This window comes from Pholis gunnellus, assembly GCF_910591455.1.
Source record: "Pholis gunnellus genome assembly, chromosome: 1".
NCBI classification, from domain to species: domain Eukaryota; kingdom Metazoa; phylum Chordata; class Actinopteri; order Perciformes; family Pholidae; genus Pholis; species Pholis gunnellus.
In genome coordinates this window covers 10,515,907-10,537,609 of record NC_136528.1, presented here as the reverse complement: position 1 = coordinate 10,537,609, position 21,703 = coordinate 10,515,907, and the positions used below count along the sequence as shown (strand labels likewise).

General features: G+C 40.0%; 1 protein-coding gene across 8 annotated transcripts in view; it reads right to left on the bottom strand.

Annotated features, from left to right (window-relative positions):
• myo9aa (myosin IXAa) overlaps window positions 1-21,703 on the bottom strand; it is a 105,019-nt gene that overhangs the window by 14,688 nt on the left and 68,628 nt on the right. For 4 of the 8 annotated variants that reach the window (XM_079157949.1, XM_079157951.1, XM_079157950.1 and 1 more), the window contains 14 exons: window positions 17,823-17,944; window positions 15,675-15,816; window positions 14,727-14,922; window positions 13,252-13,371; window positions 12,474-12,521; window positions 11,760-11,835; window positions 7,828-7,962; window positions 7,310-7,349; window positions 7,101-7,223; window positions 6,008-6,088; window positions 5,680-5,790; window positions 2,160-2,282; window positions 1,056-1,205; window positions 20-327 (listed from right to left, as the gene is read on the bottom strand). In XM_079157949.1, the coding sequence (XP_079014075.1) occupies window positions 20-327; window positions 1,056-1,205; window positions 2,160-2,282; window positions 5,680-5,790; window positions 6,008-6,088; window positions 7,101-7,223; window positions 7,310-7,349; window positions 7,828-7,962; window positions 11,760-11,835; window positions 12,474-12,521; window positions 13,252-13,371; window positions 14,727-14,922; window positions 15,675-15,816; window positions 17,823-17,944 (1,775 nt within the window). The remainder of the gene's footprint in view (window positions 1-19; window positions 328-1,055; window positions 1,206-2,159; window positions 2,283-5,679; window positions 5,791-6,007; window positions 6,089-7,100; window positions 7,224-7,309; window positions 7,350-7,827; window positions 7,963-11,759; window positions 11,836-12,473; window positions 12,522-13,251; window positions 13,372-14,726; window positions 14,923-15,674; window positions 15,817-17,822; window positions 17,945-21,703) is intronic. The other 4 variants (XM_079157952.1, XM_079157956.1, XM_079157954.1 and 1 more) reach the window with 2 other exon arrangements.

Here is a 21,703-nt window from a genome sequence, read left to right as displayed (position 1 = left end):
GTTTTACAGAATGGCTTACCTCTGCCTGGCCAGGAAGCCTCTGCTAATTGCCTGTAGTTGTACCACAGCGCCGTACAGACGCAAGTAGGTGTCTCTGGCTTGATGACAGCGCCAGGCCGTCTGAATGACCAGAGCTGCTGTGCAGCGCCGGTAGAGCCATAACCTCCACGCCCTCTGCAGCACCAGAGCAGCCTCCCTCCACAGCCTGAACCTCTGACGCTCCCTGTAACCTCGCCACTGTGTCTGCAGACACAATGCTGCCCCCTCCTGGACGTGAGGGCCATAATCCTCCTCCTCGTCTATGGGCCGGTACAAATGCCACCATTTCTGTGAAGGGATGATGATAATGATTATTTTTATGAAACTGTGATTTATTTTTCCCTTTTAGTCACAACATATGTTGCTGTTCGCTGACTAAAGACAGTCCATTAGAAATATAAGCATCTTTGCTCAATAGGTAATCTCAATTGTCTTTTATGGGACATAAAAACTAATTAAATTCCAATAAAGTGGATTTGATCTGTATTTGAGTTGGACATTCATGCAGATTTCAAATTAAACTTATATTTATATTATACTTATATTTTCCAGTTCAGGAACTAAAATAAAACACCCTTGATGTCAAAGGACATCTTTTGGTCCTTTCATTTTAAATGTAGTGCTGCACTGAGCTAGGCATTAAATCAATACCACAACGTTATTACTAATATCTTTCTGATATTGAATATCACAATATTGCAAATGTAGGCGAAATCATAATAATATGATTGATGCAACGAACTATGTTTCATAGTTATGCATAACATCATACAGACCATTTCCCCCCCCCCTTTCAGCTCAATAAAACAAAAACTTAAATAATAAATCGTTTGCAAGAATTTAATTAAATCAAAATCATTTGTAAAACTGCATTTTGTAAAAGTATCATTTTAATTTTACCCGAAAGTCAATCAGAAATAATACGAAGAGGAAAAATAATCAGGAAAAAAGAAAATCGATAAAGATTTAAATCCGTCAGAAGGAAAAGACGGGGGCTTAAAAGCACTGAACTGTACCTGGATGCAGATCGCTGCTTCTCTCATTCTGACAAACTGCTTTCTCTCCAGCAGGGCTCGGAACCGCCGCTGCAGCGTGACGATGCGTCTGAGAACTTCGGCGTGGAGAACGGCCTGCAGCCGCTGACGCTCAGCCTCCCGGAAGAACACCTGAGGGGAGGGACCATGATGGAGTCAGTGCATGGTAACACACACACACACACACACTAATGAAGAACGGGGTTGTTAAAGAGATGTACACACACACACTCTTTCAAAAAGCTCTGCTCACACACAAAGCTCAGAGATCGCATACATGGTCACAAGTATGTCAGGTATGATCCGTTAATTATATAGACAGCATCCCAAAGGCCAGGACCCCTCCATCATGACTCATACATACCAACCAAGACCAAATATGGGGCACTGTCTTCATTACATCCTCCTATTCCAGACGGAGGATGCTTTCAGGTAATATGAGTTTATCCTGAACACCAGCCTTTCCCTTTGTCTATGACTCTATTTATAGTTCGTGAAATTCAAAGGTTTAATAAACTAAAAGAGTTTGAGTTATTTCAAAACCCCACATTATCTTAAGTAAATCAATTTTGGGTCTTGGACCGGCATATTCCAGATTCCTAACTGCCTCAACATGCAATATAACATAACATGAAACCAATAATAATATACAGTGTAATAAGCCGAAAAGTCGTATTTTCACCAATGTCACCAAACAGTGCCATAACAGTACCAATACACTGTGTAGCTCTACCGTTTCAATTTACATCTGGATTATATATTGTGACTTTATTCAACTTATTGCACACATTATTATAGTTTGTACAGAATCAGCTGTCACTCTGCGTGGTAGATTTGGTATTGATGGAAACTTTTGGACCACCAATAAAATCTAAATGTGATTTCTGAGAGCTGAACAAAGCTCAGCTGTGCAACATTCATTTGTAATGAGGAACTTTTTTTGTACAGTAGAGGATCCTTCACAGACAAGGATAATGTGGCGTATTAAAAGCAGATGTCGCTTCATGCTTTTAACTGTATTTCTTTATCTGTGGATTTAAAAGATCAGCAAAGAGGAAAGGAGAGAGAAGGACGGAGGGTAAATACCATCGTCTTTCCCACTTGGTACCCATCTGGTTCGAGGTCGAGCTGGTCCAGACCCAGCTGGATGCCGTCTCTGGTGGCACTGGTGCGCTCTGGGAGCAGCACACTGAAGTGATGGACAAAATCCTATCAAGAAAACAAGGAAAGGTGTTAATGAGAAATATGTGTATTACCCTTCAGTATTCTGTGTTTGTTATTTGAACAAGATTTCTGTCCAGCTGTTTTTCTAACACTGACTTCAGCACAGCAGGGGTGGAAAATCAGTGTTTCTACACCAGAAAATCATTTTCTATAAAAAATAACTACACAACACGACTAAACAGTTTAACGTTTGACATTACAGTCGTTTACTGGTGTGCCCACATATTTGAAAAAGTATTTCTGTATCTGCTGCTCGTAGATTTTATTTAAATGTATTTAAAACGTTTAAACTCTAATACAAGCGTCCACTTAAAATAGTATGATGTTATGTGCACATATGTAAATATGTAAAGTCAAAACAGGCTGAAATTAGCAAATATGCCCAACAGCGTGGGCATATTTCTAATAAATTGCACTGTTGGTACATTGCACATAGTTTAAACACTAGATTTCGACTGAATTCTGAACCTTTTGGCACAGAAACCAATATTTCAACATTTCTGCCCTAGTTTAGCCACCCCAGCAATGCAGGATTAATTGGTTGGGGATGTTCAACACTGTGGTGCTGAATGTGAAATAAAAGTCTCGGCCAGCAGCAGAAACCGAAGCAGCCTCCTGCAGCATCTCTTGTGCAAAAACAAACAAAAACAAGGCACATGTGGTTTCAGGTAAAAGTCCATATTTGCAGGGGTTCAAACATCATGGCATAAATATGCTGAACTCCCACTCTTCAAACTGAGGGCCATTGTCTGAATTCAATACACTCTGGGCTGCAGGGGGGTGGTTAGGGAAACAGATGCTGTGTTTATACAATTACAAGCATGGGGAGTGCTTCAGAGACCCGAGCACAATGGAGAGGCTCTGTTCTGAAGAGTCTGGAAACAGCAGACTCCTCCAGAGTGATACCATGCCCAAGATATTTCTCATTAGTGCTGACCGCAGCACTAAATATGTTTTTGGGGAATTTCTGAGAAATGAAGATGTCTGCTGCTAAAATCATCTGAGTGAGCTCATCAAAAATAGTTACAGTTTTATGGGGTTTGCACTCAGTAATTTATTTCTTAAAAGGTCAGTCCACACAAATAACTAAACACATACACACTCTCACATCTGCATGCTGGACACCATTATAGAATTCAAAACCTGCTTTTTAAACTAGTATTCACTTTAACTTATTTCAACCAGCTGCCTGTCATTGTTGATTTCACTGGTGTTTTATTTCTGGTGCTTGTTGTTTATTTTATTACGGAGTTAATTTAATGTGAGGTGGCGTTGAAAGGCACCATTAATTAAAATGTATTATAGGCCACAATAGGCCACAATATCAGAATCTCGCTACACGATTATCGTGGCCAACAGAATTCATGATGACGATATTATCACACTATCTAGAGAACATTTTAAAACTTAATGATAAAAATGCAATCAGTCAAATTCATATTCAAACAAAATCATGTGAGAAGTTTAAAGGACCGATGTCTCTTTGTTGGAACTAGTAACAACTCAGACATCTGAATCATGATAAGGAGCCTCGCCTACATTGATTTTTTGCGAGGTGTCACAAACAAACAAGGTTCGGAAGCACTGGTTTAACTTTTAACAATGTGTTGTATTTCTAAGTTTATCACGTGTTTTTATGTAAAACATTAATCTTAAAAGTAATTTGTAATTATAGCTGTCAGATATGTAGTGTAATGGAGAAAAAAAGTTCAATACTTCCCTCTGTAATGTAGTAGAAAAGAAGTATAAAGTGGATATACATAAGTAAAGTACCTCAAAAAAGTGCAGTACTTGAGTATATGTACTTATGTTTGTTTACACTACTGCAATTTTCTAGACAAGTTGAAAAAAAGAAGCCCATCAATTAAAACCTAAACTACACAGCTACAGTGGATACCGCTGTGGGAGCTACATGGGAGAACAATTTGTGATTTGGTGAAGTGACTCCTCAATAAACCACCACAATGACTTAATCTCTGCCTGAAACCCTGATGTGACGTGACTGGCACAAATGAACATTCAAGACCACAAAATGGAAACTAATGGAAGAGAAAAGTGGAGTGGGAGTGAGCCACTCCCAATTGTCTCTGTCCAAAGACTCACTTCCAACCAGCATTAAAACATGATCGGCTTCATTAGTCATACAGCATTTCTCACAGGGTTGACGTCATTCTAACGTGAGCCAATGCGGTTAAGATGGCTGCCACGTCACGTCCCACATAATTCCATCTTGACACAATGAATCACGACTCAAACGGTGACATGTTTCCTGGAGATGAATTCATCGCTGGCACCTAAACTCGTGGAAACCTGAGTGTCGTTTTAAAGTTTTGGGATGTGAGCATGGATTGATAGAGCATCAGTGCTCTGGCCTGCACACGCCTGCACAGAGGGAACATGGTAATGCAATCTGCTGCTGAAGTCCTTTTAACATTTGGCATAGCCACTGTTTGCTTCATGATGAACATGATACTTGGACTTTCTAGACAAAGACTAGTGGATGAAGTGGGTCTGTTATAACTCTCAGGAAACTAACATAATGTAAAGGGGAACTGCATCAATTTTACACATAATGGTCCGTTCACTAGTCCTGTTCAGTACTACTCAGCTTGTAAAGGCTGCTGTATGATGTCTTCTGTGGCTCTTGAGGAGCTGTGTCATGTCTATTTTACTCTAAATGGGATCATTTACTAAAAGAACATCATGCTGTATTGAAGAAGACTTGAAACTAGCTATTGAGACCATAAACTCATGTTTACAATGTTTACTGAGGTAATAAATCAAGTGTAGAGTAGAGTCATTTTCTCATAGACTTCTATACAATCAGACTTCTTTTTGCAACCAGAGGAGTCGCCCCCTGCTGGTCAGTAGAGAGAATGCACGTTTTAAGACACTTCCGCATCGGCTTCACTCTTCAGAACCGGTGGTTGGTGCCTGTTTCTGACACTATTTTTACTAGGTTGCAAACTAATTTTAACTACTTTAGATACTGTTGAATAGTTATTCTCCAATCAACAGATCCCATGTTTTGTATGCAATATCTTAATCAGCATATGTATCTATCTGTTATGAGGTGCAAAAAAGTGTAATATTTTCTTTTTAACTTTTGAGTTTAACATTAAAGTACTCAAGTGAAGTATCTCAAAACACGTGTATACATAAGTGCTTGAGTTAATCTACTTTTATTTAACTACTGGCTACTTATTAAGTGGTAAATAGTCACACTCCCAAATTCTAGTGAACTAAACGCCTCATGTGTACTGTATTTGTTTATCTCCAATTGCTTATTTCTTTCTTATTTACTGTATTAAAATATAAAGATCAAACACATCTGGACTTGGATGTTTAAAGAGTGTCTACAGGGTGTAAATGTGTTTGTTACCTTGAAGCTGTACTTGATGTTGTAGCCCGACTGTCGGATGCGCACAGTCTCCAGCATACCTGTGTAACGCAGCTGCCTCAGCACCAGGTTATCATTAAACCTTAAGGGCAGCTGAGAAACGGGAAAAACAGATAATCGAGGAGGGGAGGGGGGGGAAATGACAGAAAAAGGGAGAAGCGACAGATGGCAGAGGTTACAGAGAACAAGAGGGGGAAATGATAAACATGCTTTAGAAATGTTCAAACTTTAAAAAAGGAAATGAAAAAATGCTTTGAAAACTAAACCAAAACAGTCAAAGTGGCAGCAGTCTGGAGTGAGCACACGGTACCTTGTCTGCATTGGAACGGATGCACTTCACAAAATACGGCTCAGACTGACCCAGAGTCTCCATCAACATATTGAGGGAGGCCTATAGAAAGACACACAAAAACAGAAAAGTTAGATTTGAACATAAAAGGCACATAGAGAAGCACACTGCTTGTGTTGCTCCACAGTTGTTTGACAGGCGGAAGTCATAGTCAGAAATGAATAACTGCTGGTCAATCCAGTAAATCTCTCAGCCGCAAGATTAATGTTGCTGCCTGCGATCGTAAATATAAGCGATATGTCCACGTAAGCATGTGGCTCTGCAGGAGAAAAAAGAAAATGATGTGTAGTATTTCCATGTGCAATCATTGTGTGTGTGTGTGTAAACAAATGCACATGTGTGTCAGCAGCATGTGTGTGTGAGGATTCAGTGGAAGGCAGGAGGAATTCAGTCTCCTCCTCCTCCATGGGAGATTAAAGCAATCAGCGCAGCACAGGATGTGGGAAGTGAAGTCATCCACACATTGAGGCCAAGGCCTCCTGCCAGAGGGGCCTCGCCACTCAACAGCCAGAGCACAGAGTTCACGTTCAAAGAAAGCGGACAGAGAAAAAAGTGGGTTTTTTTCTAAGCTGGTTTGTGTTACTGGCTGCATATGAGAGACATTTTTGACCTAAAGATAACCTAATTATTCTGAATGCTAACTGTAGCTGTCAGTCAAATTTATCTCAAGTTCGGGGAAGTCTATTCAAAGAAAATAATCTGCTGTAAAATGCAGAGCACCTACATTTAACAGGTTTTCATCTTTTGTTTTCAGCAGTTTCACCTCTTACTAAGTGAACATTAGTGAGGAAAAGTATGTCAGAGAAGAGGAAAACTTTATACGTTCTAACCAAACCAAAAGTCTTGCTTTATGAGACATTTTTTTGTCCTAATTTCCCAGACATGATGTCATACTTTTAAGACTCCTGGGTGTGTGGATGAAGTAATATATGCCGCTCAGGCTAATCCGGTTGTTTGTATGGTGGGAGCACTGAATGGCAAATCAGTGAGCTCTGCAGTCAGTGTGCTACTGTGTGTGTGTGTGTGTGTGTGTGTGTGTGTGTGTGTGTCTGACCTGGAACTGTGCGCTGATACTGGGTGGTTTCTTCTTCTTGTGGAGGTGAAGCAGCGACTTGGTGATGCGGTCGTGAAGCGTCAGGTTGCTGAGGTACTTCAGCGACTTGACGTTCAGTAAATGCTGCAGGTGTGAAGCCAGAGTCAGCTGATAATGTTGATAATGTATCACCACATTTTAAGATGAATTAAAGATATTCTGGACTGTACCTTCGGAAGAACCGGCTTAGATTTGTAGTTTTTGTTCCTCCTGTTTATACAAAAACAAAAACAGAAATGTCAGTCCGGTAGTTGAATCTATTTTGTGCACTTGTGCCACAAAATCCATCTTTTTGCTCTTGAAATCAACAGTTGAAAAGGTCAACAAAGCGCTGAATTCATTTCAGAAATTCTTCCCAAGTGGCTCATATTCCTGTCAATAAAGTGGAACTTTATTCATCCCCGTGGGGGAACAGCTTCCCTAAAGAGGGAGGTCAGAGGTCATTGGAGCTGGTAGGAATGTAGTGATCACTGAAGGAAAAGAGGCAGCGCAGATGCTTTCTGACACCGAGTTTGAACTCAGGTCTTTAAGGATGTCTCTAGGCCACGAGGCCACACTGCTGATGTACATAATAAACATTATAATTATTATATGCTGAAAATAGTTTTGCATTTTACAATCAGAAAGAAAGCTCAAAGAAAAACACAACAAGGAGGAGTTTAAAGCATAATGGTGTCTCGTTACTGACATGAGGATGTCGTGGGCTCTCTCGAGGAGTTTGCTGCTGGCAGAGTTGACGAAGATGCCGTCTTCTTCTGTGGTGGAGCTGCTGGATGACCTCAGTCGACCCACACGCCCGTTCCAGCCGAGGCCCGGAGAACTCCTTTGGACAAACAATAAAAGCGATTATTTAAAAAGGAAAAGAAATCCAAACTTACTTTAGTATAGAAACTTTTACATTACGAGACACTTTTGAAGCGAACCAAACTTCATATAAATCTTGATAAATAGAAAAACAGAGCTATAGATTATTAAGATTTAAATGTTTTTTTGTTAGTGGAAAGCAATAAAAAGATTTCAACTGTTATTCGTCCCGCCTTCTTTTGTAAATTTAGCATAGAATCCATTCTTACTAAAGAATTATATATTTTAGTTTAAGACTACACACCCAGTTGTAAAAAAATAACCACATCTTTGACACACAGTCAACATAAAGTAAACTCCAAAAGCTCAGCATTATGATGCACAACACACTTACATACATATACTCACATACAATGTAACTTTTGAATATTGTTAAATAGAGTCAACCAGTATTTTGTATCGTTTTTTTTCCCCCAGTAGGAATGTCACCAGTGGGGGCAGCACGTTTCCATGTTGTTCTCCCTTGGAGAGAGAGAGTGGGAATTCACCTCACACATGATTTAAACCTCAGACCTCAAGGTGAAACCTAACCACCTGCCCAGAAGACAAACAAAAACACGAGCGGTCAGATCATGGTTAAAACCATTAACCAGTCTGAACTACTTCAGCTCAGAGGAGCGGATGAGAGAGGAGAAAAAGGAGGCAGCTGAGGAACCAGCGATCTCCAGCATCACTGTATACACACAGTATATCTGTGGCAGTAGCAGTTTATCATTAATGCAGCTCTTCAGATCCATTGGAGCACTTTAGGTTTGTTTCCAGTGTTATAGCTTTTTCATAAGTTTACAAGAATCTCTCCTGCTGAGTTACAAGCCGCCACACACTATGACACACAGACCACAGTAGCAAGATGTGTTAGGCAGCTCATACTGTGTTATTAGCAGGAGGTTGAATCATTCCTAGAGAGAAAACAAGGTGGGAAACGAGCGTGTGGAGAGGTTTTTAAATGGCTAATGAAAATGAAAGTTAATACAAATGCAGAACGGCAGACGATAAGGTTGAGCTTTCTGTGCAGGGGCAGCTGTTTGGGTTGAAAGTGATTTCTGAAATACAGAAATATGCTTTTAGAAAGTAGCTTATGTGACTTCCTCTTCAGTATTGGCATTAAAATAAGCCACAACCCTCTCTGTGCTCATTGTGTTCAGCTATTTGTGTGCATAAGAAGCAAACATTTAGTTTTTTCCATGTTTAAAAGTGCCAAGAGAACATTTGCTTTGATTTTTTACCCTTCTTTGGATGGCAATGTAGGTCGCTCCATCACTTTGGTCCAGACTGAAATAATAACTATTGGATGGGTTACCATGAAATTTTGTACACACATTCATGGTCACAAGAGGATGAATCCTACGGACTTTGGTGATTTCTTTGATTTTTCATGGTCAGCATTGTCATTTGTCAAATTTTTTGGTTTATGACAACAACCTCCAATTGAGGTTTGCTCCAGAAGCGAGTCAATCCACAAAGACACTCACGATTAAAGTACCTAACTTTAGAGGAAAAAAATTAAACTATTTTGTAAGACAGCCGGGTCTTCATGATTTGTGGGTACAAATGGTCTGAAGCTCTAAATGTGTTCACAGGGTACGAACAAATCCAAGCACAAAAATACTGATGAATCCCGGATATGTGCAACATTTAAGCACGGATTTATAAATGCATCATTTATGCATGGAGTCGATTGTCAGCTTTATCATGCTAATGTTAGTGTTTAGCTCAAGTTCATAGAGAGCCACTGGAAACCAAAGTAAAAGTCCCAGCACACTTGGAATGTTAAGCTGATTCTGATTTACATTTTTTTAAACTGTTGGCTTACTCATGCCATGATTTTCTTTTTCGGTCAAACCTCAAAATACTGTGTGTTGAATTTGAAATACAGTGTAGACAGAAGCCGCAAATAGAAACCAGGTGTAAAAATACACAACAGAGGTGTGACTGGCTTTTTCATCACAGCTTCTCTCTATGGAGGCAACAGAAGAGACCCAGAGGATGCTTCGCTAACACAGTGCACTGCTCCACTATCCACACTCCCCCCGGAGTCGTACAGATTCACATGATTTGTACTACTAGCCTGCAATTATGTTACAATAATATAAATAAAAGGCAGAAGATCCACAAAGCTCCAGTGTGTTTATGTAAATCAAAATCTTTGGATATATATTTATTTCTAGGCATAAGCTTATGTTTCAGGGCTTATTGAGAATGACCGCATCAGATAACAATGTTTGACGCCACAGTGTGTACTAAAGCACAAGCACAAATCCTCAGTTAGCATCTGGCCGACCATATAAAGAAGACGAGAGAGAATGTCTCCCCAGTTGATCATCGATCTCAGCGAATGGTGATGGTACAACATGCTTCTTGTGACTGTTTATCTCCATAGTCTCTCTGAGAGTCCCATAAAGCACTGCACTGCTCTGTCCAGCAGTCAAGCACCCTGCAGGGACCTGATATTTATCACTCTCCAAGCACTCCTGTCCAGTGCATAGCTGTGACTTTACATCACGGAGGAAGCAGCTGCGCGGGGTTTAGTGCTCTCCTAGTATGTAGAGGATGAGTGTGTAATGTATGAGAGAGCGCGAGACAGAGGGAGGGCAGAAGGTTGCTAAATCACATTAAGGGGGGATTTTAACAGCCCCGGACTGAGCTCCTGTGTAACAAAAGCCGTCTTGTACGAGCCGCTGCGTGCCACCAGTCGCTGTCGTGGGCCACTAATCTCACAGTCTACAGCTAATTAGAGGAGGTGTTGGACCGGGGACTCAGTGGGGGGGCAAGAGAGCAACGCTCAGGGTCACGGCACTCACTCTTTTTTTGAAAGGCATGCCCAGAGGTGAATATCTTTGCTTGATGATTAAAAATATATATTATTTAATGTGTGACAGAGCATCTGGTTTGTTGACAATGAGTAGTTCCAGAGCTCTTTGTAATATGTATGTATGATCAAATAACTAATTTAACGAGACGCCCTGGAGGCCCAGAGGTGAAGACTCCGACAATGAACCACAGAGGTCGTTCCCCATTTCCCTCTCCCCTCATTTCCTCTTTTGACAGTCGACTAATAAGGGCATTTTATGCCGGATAAAATCAAACAAACAAAAAGATTTACAAGTAGTTAATTCTACCCAGTACAACTGAATCAGGGCGAATAGACCACAAAAATGTAAAGAAATATCTGTATACTGTGCTTTTTTCTAATATCAATATTCTTATATTTTTATATAAATAAAAACAATATGAAGAGTAAATAATACAAAGAAGCAAAAGATGAAAAGGTCAAATAAAAATAAAGAGGAAAATATATTTAAAAATAAATCTTCCATATTATGTTAATGAATATGAACATATTTCCATATTCAGCTTGTATCTGAAACACTATTTGCATGAGTAGAAGTGGAGGAAAAAGCTAATTTTCCTTTACTGTGCCACAACATCAATATACATATACAAGCGATGGTCAAAATGATATCAACAACTGTACATTTTAATCCTTTATTGGGCGTATAATGTTCAGCTGTTGTTGAGAGTGGGATTTGTTTACCTATATGGTAACTGTGGAGCCTGTAGGTTTGTGGTGTTGGACTGCAATACATTGTCAGGTGTGCCAACCCAGTAATTTATCCTCAAGTGACATGTGTGTAGATGTATGTGTAGCACTGGTATATCTGTAGTATTGTTTATTGAATGCTGTCAACGGATTCTGACATAGCATCATTTCCTGAAACACACTGTTACAGCACAGCTCATCACACAGACTCTTACCGTGGTGATTTCTCGTTGATGGTGTTGCTTCCTTGAAGGTCTGACAGCGGCGTACGTGGACTCTTTCTGGGCACACCTGATCACGAACAAACAGGTTGGCATCGTGTGAAAGAATACAAAACCACACACTCACACACACACACACACACACATACACACACACAACATACACACACACACACAAAAGATACACAAAGACAAAAACTCAAACCCTTCCCAAGCAAAGAAATCACCATGTGTTATTGCAGTGAGTGTTTTGTGCCTTCTTATCGGAAATACGATCTACTGCAGATGATTTGATATTAAAAAAAGATCTGTGAAGTTAATAGTGAGTTTCTCTTGTTAGTGTTGAATTATGGAAGATGGTTCTGAAGAGTTAATGGCCTGTAGGTTTGCTTAAAACCGTGATTAGTTGCTTAAAATACCAATATTTAAAACACATTTGTTCCATAATCATTTATATAATGAAGTACAGCAGGCGGTGACTATTTAGGTCGGACTAAAGAGAATTTTAAAAAGTAAAACTCTAAGCAGGATGGGTTTAATGAAGCTGCTGTGTTACATTACTACGGTGCGATGGCAGTGATAAGCCTACAGCTGCTGCTCTGAACCATTCAATCATAGCGATGAGAACTCTACGTGAGTGTTAGCCTACTTTCAAAAAGAAAAAGAGCAATCTGAGAGAGCATTTTATCAGGTGACTTAACCGTATACCGTTTTCAGTTTCATCACTTTGTACAACATTTTCACTCTCTTCCGGAGCTGCAGGGTAGCACAAAAACAAAAAGACACAAACACATCCGAGTGTCATGAAAGTGACCTTCTGTGAGAGGAGTGCGTGAGGTCGGCTGTGTGTCCTACACCAAAGCTGCCTGTGAGCAAGTTAGTGATGTCGTATTATACCCCTTCAGTGTTTCTATCACCATCACCAGCCTTTGTGGTATTAGTGAGAGGGGAAGTTGGTTGATTTTAGACGTGTGCTGTGGTGGACAAGCAACTACACCCCCCCCCCCCCCCAAACAGACAGGACTGGACAGGAAAGTGTAGCTGTGTGACAAAACAGAAAGTGACACCTAGAGGTGTGACTGTGTTGTTTCCCCAGACCAAAATTAGCTGATAGAGCGATGAGACTCATGCATTTCTCAGCTAGCCTTTCACTAGCACAGTGTGTAAGACACAGAATGGCTGAAGCACAAGAACAACATGCAAGACAAGACTAAGAACAAATGCATGCAGGTGCATAAGAAAGAGGGAAGAGGGAGACAGAGGGAGCGGAGACCAACAAGCATCTAGTCTATTGATAGGAAATATGAAATATAAAACTTTTCTCTTTAAGTTTGAATGATGATTTTGATCTCTTTTGGCTCGACTTTGGCTGCAGTACAGTGCAGTAAAGTTGACGATGTTGGTCAGCCTCGTCCCTACAGTTTCCCCAAGTGATGGTATAACATTAAAATGTAAGGAGGAGTTATTGTTGTATTGGCAGCCTTACTGTGCTTCTCCTCTTTGCATCTCTGAAGGATCTCTAAGCTTCTCTGATGCACAGGGTGCTGCAGAAAGCTAAAACTATCCACACTTTTCAAAACTGCACAGGGAGCAGCGTCATCATGCCCTTGGAGAAGCAAAACAAAAGAGAAACAAGAGAAGAAAAAAAAATACACAAGGAAAGAGAAGGGGGGAAGAGAGAGAGAGACAGAAATGACAGGTTAGACAGCGAAGAAGGAGAGATCAAGAGATGCAGTCGTCTACTGGAGAGATACCTGTGCAAGACTTCAGGAGAGAAGATGATTGACATTCAAAACTGCAGTTGGTGGCAGCGGTAGGATGTTTGTCATTGTAGTTCTGTGAGTAGGTGTTCGCCGCCCAAAGGCACTTCCACACAATGTCTTCTAGAAGTGTTTCTCTGATTCTACAGTCCTTGTGCTCTTAGACAAGGTGAGGGTATTTAAAAAGGTCATTTAACTTTTAACTTAGCCGATGTGAAAAAAAGAAATGAGTCAAAAACTCATTTTGCAGAAATGTTTCAGAAGACATGTGACAGGTTCCCTTAGGCGACTCTGATATCTTTAGAGTTCAGTTAGAAGGATTTCTAAAAGATATCTAAGGATGAGCAAAAGACACAAGGCTTCTATTTTCACACAACAACATCTACATGTAGAACCTAATGTGTAGAAAGAGTCGAGAGGGTGCAGAGTCTGATTCATACGACGGCAGTGCTGAGAAAACATCTGATGGTAATATCTACTGCATATCAAGTCTATCTATGGGAAAAGAAGGCATTCGTAGAAAGCCAAAGCTGAGAGAGACAAAGAGCAAGAGCTACTGTAAATACATGGCAGCACTATGCACACAGTCTACAGGACAGTCACTACTGAAACACAAACTATGGCAGAGAAAAACTATAATGAACTGACTACAATCGTAACTGCGTGGCGTGTGAGCATACTGTACTGTGCATGGCGGGAAAAACTGAAAAAATAAGTGTTTGTAATTTCATCATCAGCTCATTTGTTTTTAATTTTTCCATCTTCATCCGAGCTGCGTCAGCGGAGTCAGACCTCTTCTGTCTGCTGACAGCAACAACAACAAAAACTGCAAGCGCATATAAGAGGTTTGCTAGTTTACCATTGTTCTTGTTGTACTAAAAAGTACCTGTGATGCTCACATGCCATTCAGTAAAATCAATGTCCTTTCCCACTTTGCGGTTTTCCTTAATGATGTTTTGACACAGCGAGCACAGATTTTCATACATTTCTAATATCCATTCTAATATAATCTATCACTTAAATGCTGTAAATTAATATGAAACTCAAGAAGATATATTAATACAATAAAAACAATATATTTGTTGATATGTTTTTCTAAGCCCAGGTAATTTGTCCCTGTCTATCTCCTACATCACAGCGTACTCTGTCTCACTGCTATTACGTGGATATTAATGGTGTTTCCGTTTGTGTGGGAGCTCACCGGTCTTCTTCTGCGTGTGTCTCTTCCCAGCCTCTCTGAAAGCCACCAGGGCCCTGAAGTAGGCTCGCAGTACCGCCCAGCGGAACGTGGCTGACGGGTCGATGCCCATCAGCCCGCAGATGAAGGCGTTCTTGCTGCTCTTCAATAAAGCTACGATGTCCGGACGCATGTGGTCTGTGTTCTTCTCCCTGAAGTCCTGTGAGTGGCAGAGATTTAAAAAAGATGGTAGTCAATGGTAATATATGTGGATTTTATTAGATCCCCGTTAGTTTGTGCCACAGCAGTTGCTAAACGTCCCGGGGTCCGCACATTAAAAGATGTCCAAATAAAACAGTGCAATCACGAAAGAAGGTCTTAAAAGCAGCTGTTCTTAATGTAACAATATCAAATCAATGACAACACAGTCAGTAATATCAATAAAAGGTTCAAATTACTTCATGTAATATGAACAAAATAAAGACAAAGAGTGTGCCAAACATGCACAAACAACAGCTAATAATCACAACAATACAGCTACATTTACGTACACAACCATCTGTATAAATCATGAAAATATAATCATATATATATTGTCATATAATCTGATTTAAATACATTTGTATTTGTTTTTTAAAAGAGTAAAAATCTTGTTTAATACTGATGGGTAACTTGCATCTGTCCACAGAAGCCCTTTATATAACTGAAAACAAGCAGAATGGCATGAAACCTGGCTTTAACGGAGAACCATGACTATTATCATATCAATAATACTAGTATGGTGTGAACAACGAAGAAGAAGAAGAAGAAGAAGCAGAAGAAGGAGGATTATTACTGTAGTTTTAATAAGGTTGTGATGATGATGATGTGTGTGAATGTGTGAAAACAAAAAACCTAAAAAACAAAGCTGCTCTTTCCCTTTCCTTTCCGTCTAATCAGTGACTCGGTGAGGAAGAGGGGGATCACACTGACCTTGACTCCGTACTTGACCTTGCCGGCATAGTGTCGGATGATGAAGGCGGGCTCCATGACAGCAGGGAACTCGATGTAGCTGTTCCCCTCATGCTGCCGCTTGAATTTATCCAACAAAGTCTGGTTGGTGGCTTGAGGGAAACTGAAACAAAAAAAGGACAGGAGGAGTTTGATTTGGGTTTTTACATTCGTTTTAAGCATCATGAATTAAAGACATTACTTTTTCCACACAGTCACAACAACAACACTTAATGTGGACCGCTGGAAACGTGGCAAGTTATCTGATTTGTAACCAGTTTTGACATTTCATCCTCTGACGCCACAGGTTGGGGATTATCACTTTAAACTGATCTCGGCTCAGATTTCCCTCCAGTCCTTTAATATCAAGAGCCGGCGATTCTGCAGAAAATCAGCTGCTTACAGGAAGAGGAGAGGGGAAGAATGAGACACCGGGGGCTTTTGGAACAGGGTGAAACCTGAACTATGAAGACTACACAGCCAAGGACTCAGTGCTCTCCAGCTTTTCAAAGTGGGAGGAATTTGATTCAGTGTCCAAAATGGAGAAGAGGGAGAAATAAAAGGAGGAAATACTGTTCGTAAAAAATAGTCCCATTACAGTCATGAACCTGAAGGGATCAAATTTACTCTGCAGTTTAGAGGGTTTACATTCTAGGCTACTTTATCTTTCCCTGTGGTAATTTGGTTATATCAGCAGAAACACATGAGCACTTAACACATTAAAATGTACCTATTGTTTGAAATGTGACAATATTCCAATTATGTGCAGAATCGTTACCCTACACACTTAATCTTGTCATTAGTTGCATCTCTAGAGTGAGCAGTAGGTCGAGCTGATTTGTCCCTCGCCTTTTTTGTTATTGTGAGTTTGTTGACAAAGGGGTGATAAAAACAAACAAACAATGTTTCATTTGCAGCTTGCATAAAGCTTGTAGAAAGTCGCTGGGATGAATGTAAAGCTCTGAATCAGCTCCTCTAGGTAGCATGTGTGCATCACTCCCTCTAAACTCCAGGAATCACAGTTGTATCTGGTTCAGCTTATGATGTCGACATCTGAAGCCTTGATATTGTGGCCACTAGGGGGCAGAAAAACTGAGGAACAAGCTGGCAGACACATGCCTGGCATACTGGCAAAGAGGATAATAAAGAAAAACTGTCAACTCATATTTCCGGCGGACATGGAGCATTTCAATCAGGCCTCACTTTATCTCTGTTCATCTCTAACTTGGTCTTTAGATAAATAAATATTCATCTTTCTTTACCAGCTAGTCACATAGTCTGTCTGCCATGTGGTGCCATAAAACCAAAACATTCAGAATCAGAAATGATTTATTGCCAAGTATGTTTTCCTGTACAAGCAATTTGATGATTGGTGCATGTCAATGAACACAGGGCACAGGGCAATAGTATAAGACATGATACAAATGTAATAATGAAAATGTACGATAAAGGAGCTGAAAGAGGCTAAAGAGCTCTGCAGGTCAGAAGACTTATATGCAGCCGCAGCACTCTACAGTGCTGTGCAAACATGTATGTTCTACGGCTCAAGGATGCCAATTTGTTTGTGTTTTTTGCCGTTATCTAAAAGCTGGGAGTATGAAGACGGACAGGAGTCTGTTACTGCGTTTCAAATCACATACGGTTTCTTTTTACTTTTAGTACACACTGTAGCTGCCCTTACAAAGTACTTACTGTCGCATGCAGTACGAGTTAAATTAGGACATACTGCTTCGTCGTAACATTGCGTCTTGAACATTGACCCTCTTGCTCACATATGCGCTGCGCAGAGGATTGTGGGTCAGAATAGACATAAAACTGTGGGGGCTTGCATACTGCAAAATGTGACCGGATGCATTCGGACATTCTGGTATTTCGTATCCAACTCTTTTTCTGGCATTCTTAATAGTTTGGTAGTATGGGCATTGGTAAAAGCACTCCGCTCCCTATAATGAAACCGGGAACATGGCACTTTTAGGATGTTGCGTTTTCACCAGTCAACCATCAGGCTGCCCGCCAACTTTGCTTCAACCTGTTGGGAAGCACTCAACGGTTTACCTTCCAGGAAAATGAAACGAGTTTTCACAGAAACAAACCAGTCAAACAGGAAGCCAGACGGGCTGAGAGACTCACTTGCACTCTTCATCCAGGAGGTGGAACAGAGCTGTGGGCTTCTTGCTGATCAGGTTGATGCAGCCTGTATTGTCGATGTAGTCGATGTTGTGCCAGCTGATGCCCTCTACCCTGTATTCCTCCTGCAGGGACACACAGAATACAAACAGAGACCTCAGTGGCAGTAATAATACTTTGCTTCCGAGCATTGTAATTTGATTATTCTTTTGCTTTGGTTGCATTTGTCATGTTGCGAACATGTCAGCAGCTCCTGCTGCAGAGAAAAACAATATTTAGTGCCGTATTTTATCACATCTATGACATTTAAAAAAACTACTGTTTTTGTGCTTTAATGTTGGAAAACATTCAGTTTCGGCTTGAATATGTGGCATCAAATAATATTTACCATGAACGTGCAAACCGGATGTATGTTTGGCTGTTTTACATTTTTCAATCAAAGCAACAATGTTGTTTGTATGCCTGCTTTCATGTCATCTCCCCGTCCAATAAAACACTCTTCAGATCTTCCCTGGCATCTCGCTGGTTTAATAATGAAAGAAGCATTCAGAGCATTTATCGTTTATGCTTCCCCATGCATGTTATTTTCCTGTGTTCCTGGGAACGAGATTTAACCAATAAAGACCTTGATCCAGGGGAGGTTTAATAAAAATCACTGGAATCCCCTTTTTCTCTCATCTCTTCTCTTGCTACCATAAAGTCCGAAGGCTGTTAATCACTGTTGTTTACTCCACAACTGAAGACAATAAAGCTGACAGAAAAGAATAAGAGAAGATGATCCTCTTCTTCAGTATTTGGTAAATAAAACCAAATAATTGAGTAGAAGAGAGGAGAAACTGTCTGTATGACTTCAGCAGCTGCCCACTTATGTAGAAAAATGTTTGACATTTCATTAAGATTCCGACCGTTTGAGAGAAACATTCTTTATCTTTAGCAGTAATTTGTAGTTTGTGTTGCTGAGATAAACAATAAATACAAACAATCCAACAGATTCCATTAGACTTAGATCAATAAAAGATATACTCAACTGTTTTTAAATTAAGATATCCTTCAACACCGACTTGTTCTGTACTTTAGAACAAATTTGAGGTACATGTACTTTATGAGAGTATTTCCATTTTATGCTACTTTCAACATTTCAAAGGTAAATATTCTGCTTTTTACTCCACTACATTTATTTGATACTTTCACACGGTTACTTTGTACATAATTGATTCGTTTATATAATACGATGCATTACTTTGCTACTAATATACTCAGTAATACACAAAGTATCTAGAATTGGCTCTACATTGATAAACTACAACATTAAAAGGCTCTTATGTTTATTTGTTAGTGTAATCCTAAGCATGGTTCTTTTTTTTTACTTTTATTGAGAAAACAGATACTTTACTTAAGTTTTAGTCACTGTTTAATATGCTGCTGTCTTAAATGCCTTTTTAGAGAAACAGGTTAAAAAAGGGAATAAAATAAGGTAAAAACAAAAGGTAAGCGAATCATCAGTGTCGTCTGTTGACATTTAGTTTAATGTCTGACTGCAAACCAAATGTCCTCCTGGATAACAACAAAGTCAAAGCTGAAGAACAGGTCCGTCTTTTCATCCCGTCACAATATCAACCTGAGTAACTTACTAATGGCAGGTTTTTACTTGTGTGTCTTTTAATAACACTCGAGACACACACACACACACTCTGGAAACTATAAAAGCAACACCTGTGCAGTATAATCCAATACAACAGCTCTGGAATAAACGTTTGTGAGCCTTATAACATTCAATTTGTGTGTCAGATGGGAGCTGACTCAAGTCTTCGGTAATCACTAAGCTGTGGTTTGTGGGGGTGTTGTTTTGGATTGCATTATATTACACAGGATACTGTATCCGCCCCCTCGACATGCCTTTAAATCATCTAACAACCGCTGTGATTCACTCTTATTTTGACTCAACAATAGCATGTCTCCAAAACGAGCAGAGTCAGCATCTGCACTACCGCTCTGCAGATTGTCTTCCTATTTGGTTCACAGTTGGTGCTAATAGTGTGTTATCAAGTCATCCCTATAATCACATTATTATTGATAAGTCATTCCATGCCTCTGTCTGTAGTAACCAACTGTAAATCTCGTGATTATACTGCAGAATTATAGGATAAATATTATCATACCAACAATCTCTTCTTCCATTTAATGTCTTTCAACAATGTGATTACTGGCGAAGAGGTTGTTTGAAGAGGTTGGAAAATGGACCAAAATAAGAAAATAAGTACTATTCCCCCTTAATGTGACCATCACTGTGCCCTTAAGCAAACCATTCAGCCCCTGACTGCTGCCAACAGAGTGACTTACTGGTCGACAGATGAATGGAAATATACGTATGTAACTGTAGACGAGGGTGTGAAGCTGGCTTCAGCGGAAATATGAAGCATGACAGCTCTTGGTCCACTTATCCTGGTTGAATCATTTTCAGAGGCTTTCGGGCTGCACATCGGTTTTTCCACACACAACTGATGCTTTACAGTCACGTCTGTAGGCCATTAGGAATTCATAAGCTCTCCAGTTTCCTCTGATCAAGTCTTTAGTGTTAAATGTTATATCAATCCACCAAACCATGTTCATTTTGTTAACAGATTCAAGAGATTGTAGCAAAAATGTTGATTTTATTCTCCAACGGGCCTCATAAAATCCAGGATGTCTGATAGAAAACGTGAATGTTGTGGCAGTTTGACCCGTGGAAAAGATTATAAATCAATAGCAGAACACATTTACTGTTCACATGCAGAGTTGCATGTCACTGGGTGTTCGTGAGGGTCAATATATTGAAAAATTAGGAAGCGGGTGGACATAAACTGGAAATACATCAGCTCAAAGTGCACACACAGACAGTGTATGGGAGCCTACGAGATACAATATGTACAAGCAGACATACTCAAAGTACAGTAAGGTTGCACTAACCCAGAAGAAGAAGTAAAGAACGGTCACTTCTGGTGTTTTGTTCATTTTCCAGGTGAAAAATAAAAACACTGCAAGGAACCACTCTATGACACTATCGATTGTTCCTAGGTCCATTCTGTCCTATTCGGCATTCATTACAAAACAAGATTTTTTATTTTCCAGTAATTCTGTCCTCCGGAGCGCCAAAAAAAAAATCTGTGCAAGATCTAAGATATTCTCTGGGACACGATCCTAAACTACAACGTCACCGTCAACTTCCTCTTCTTGGCTTGAGTGCATTTTTTTAAAGGCCATGTGTCCAAGGCTCTTTAATAAATGTTAGTAATGGGGAACTGACGGCTTAAGACAAAATCTGGAGGACCAAGGAAATCCAATAGGTCTGCCAGGATACTGGTCATGCATCGAAAGGAAAAACACATAACTGCATCTCATCACTATTCTCAACAACTAAACCAACACCGCCTCCAGATGTACTGCTCATATGGCTGCCACTGCCTTTCTCTTGATACATGCATGGCCTTTATTCTGCCCTGTGCACGGGGCACACATGCTGATTGGCTATAATAGTGATGTAGTGAATAGTGATGTGTGGCTAAGGATTTTAATTTTTACAGCCAACAGAGATATTTGTTGAATGTGATACTGTATTGGATTAGAATCATTGTCTGCACCTTTAACACAAGAAAAGAAGATAAAAAAGCAGCATTTAAAGAAAAGAACACTGTGGCCAACTGTTTTGCTCAAAGCTGGTTCTATGTTGACTTGTGTTAGTGCAGCGACCAGTAGCACAGGAAGTACTGTGGGATTCTAATAAATATCAACAACAAATACTGGCCGCTGAAGTCTCAGAGTCGGTGAAAAGAAGAGGACTGTCCTCGCCCAAAGACATTCTTAGTCAACTAACACTGATCAGATTTTGTTGACTAATTGATCTTCAT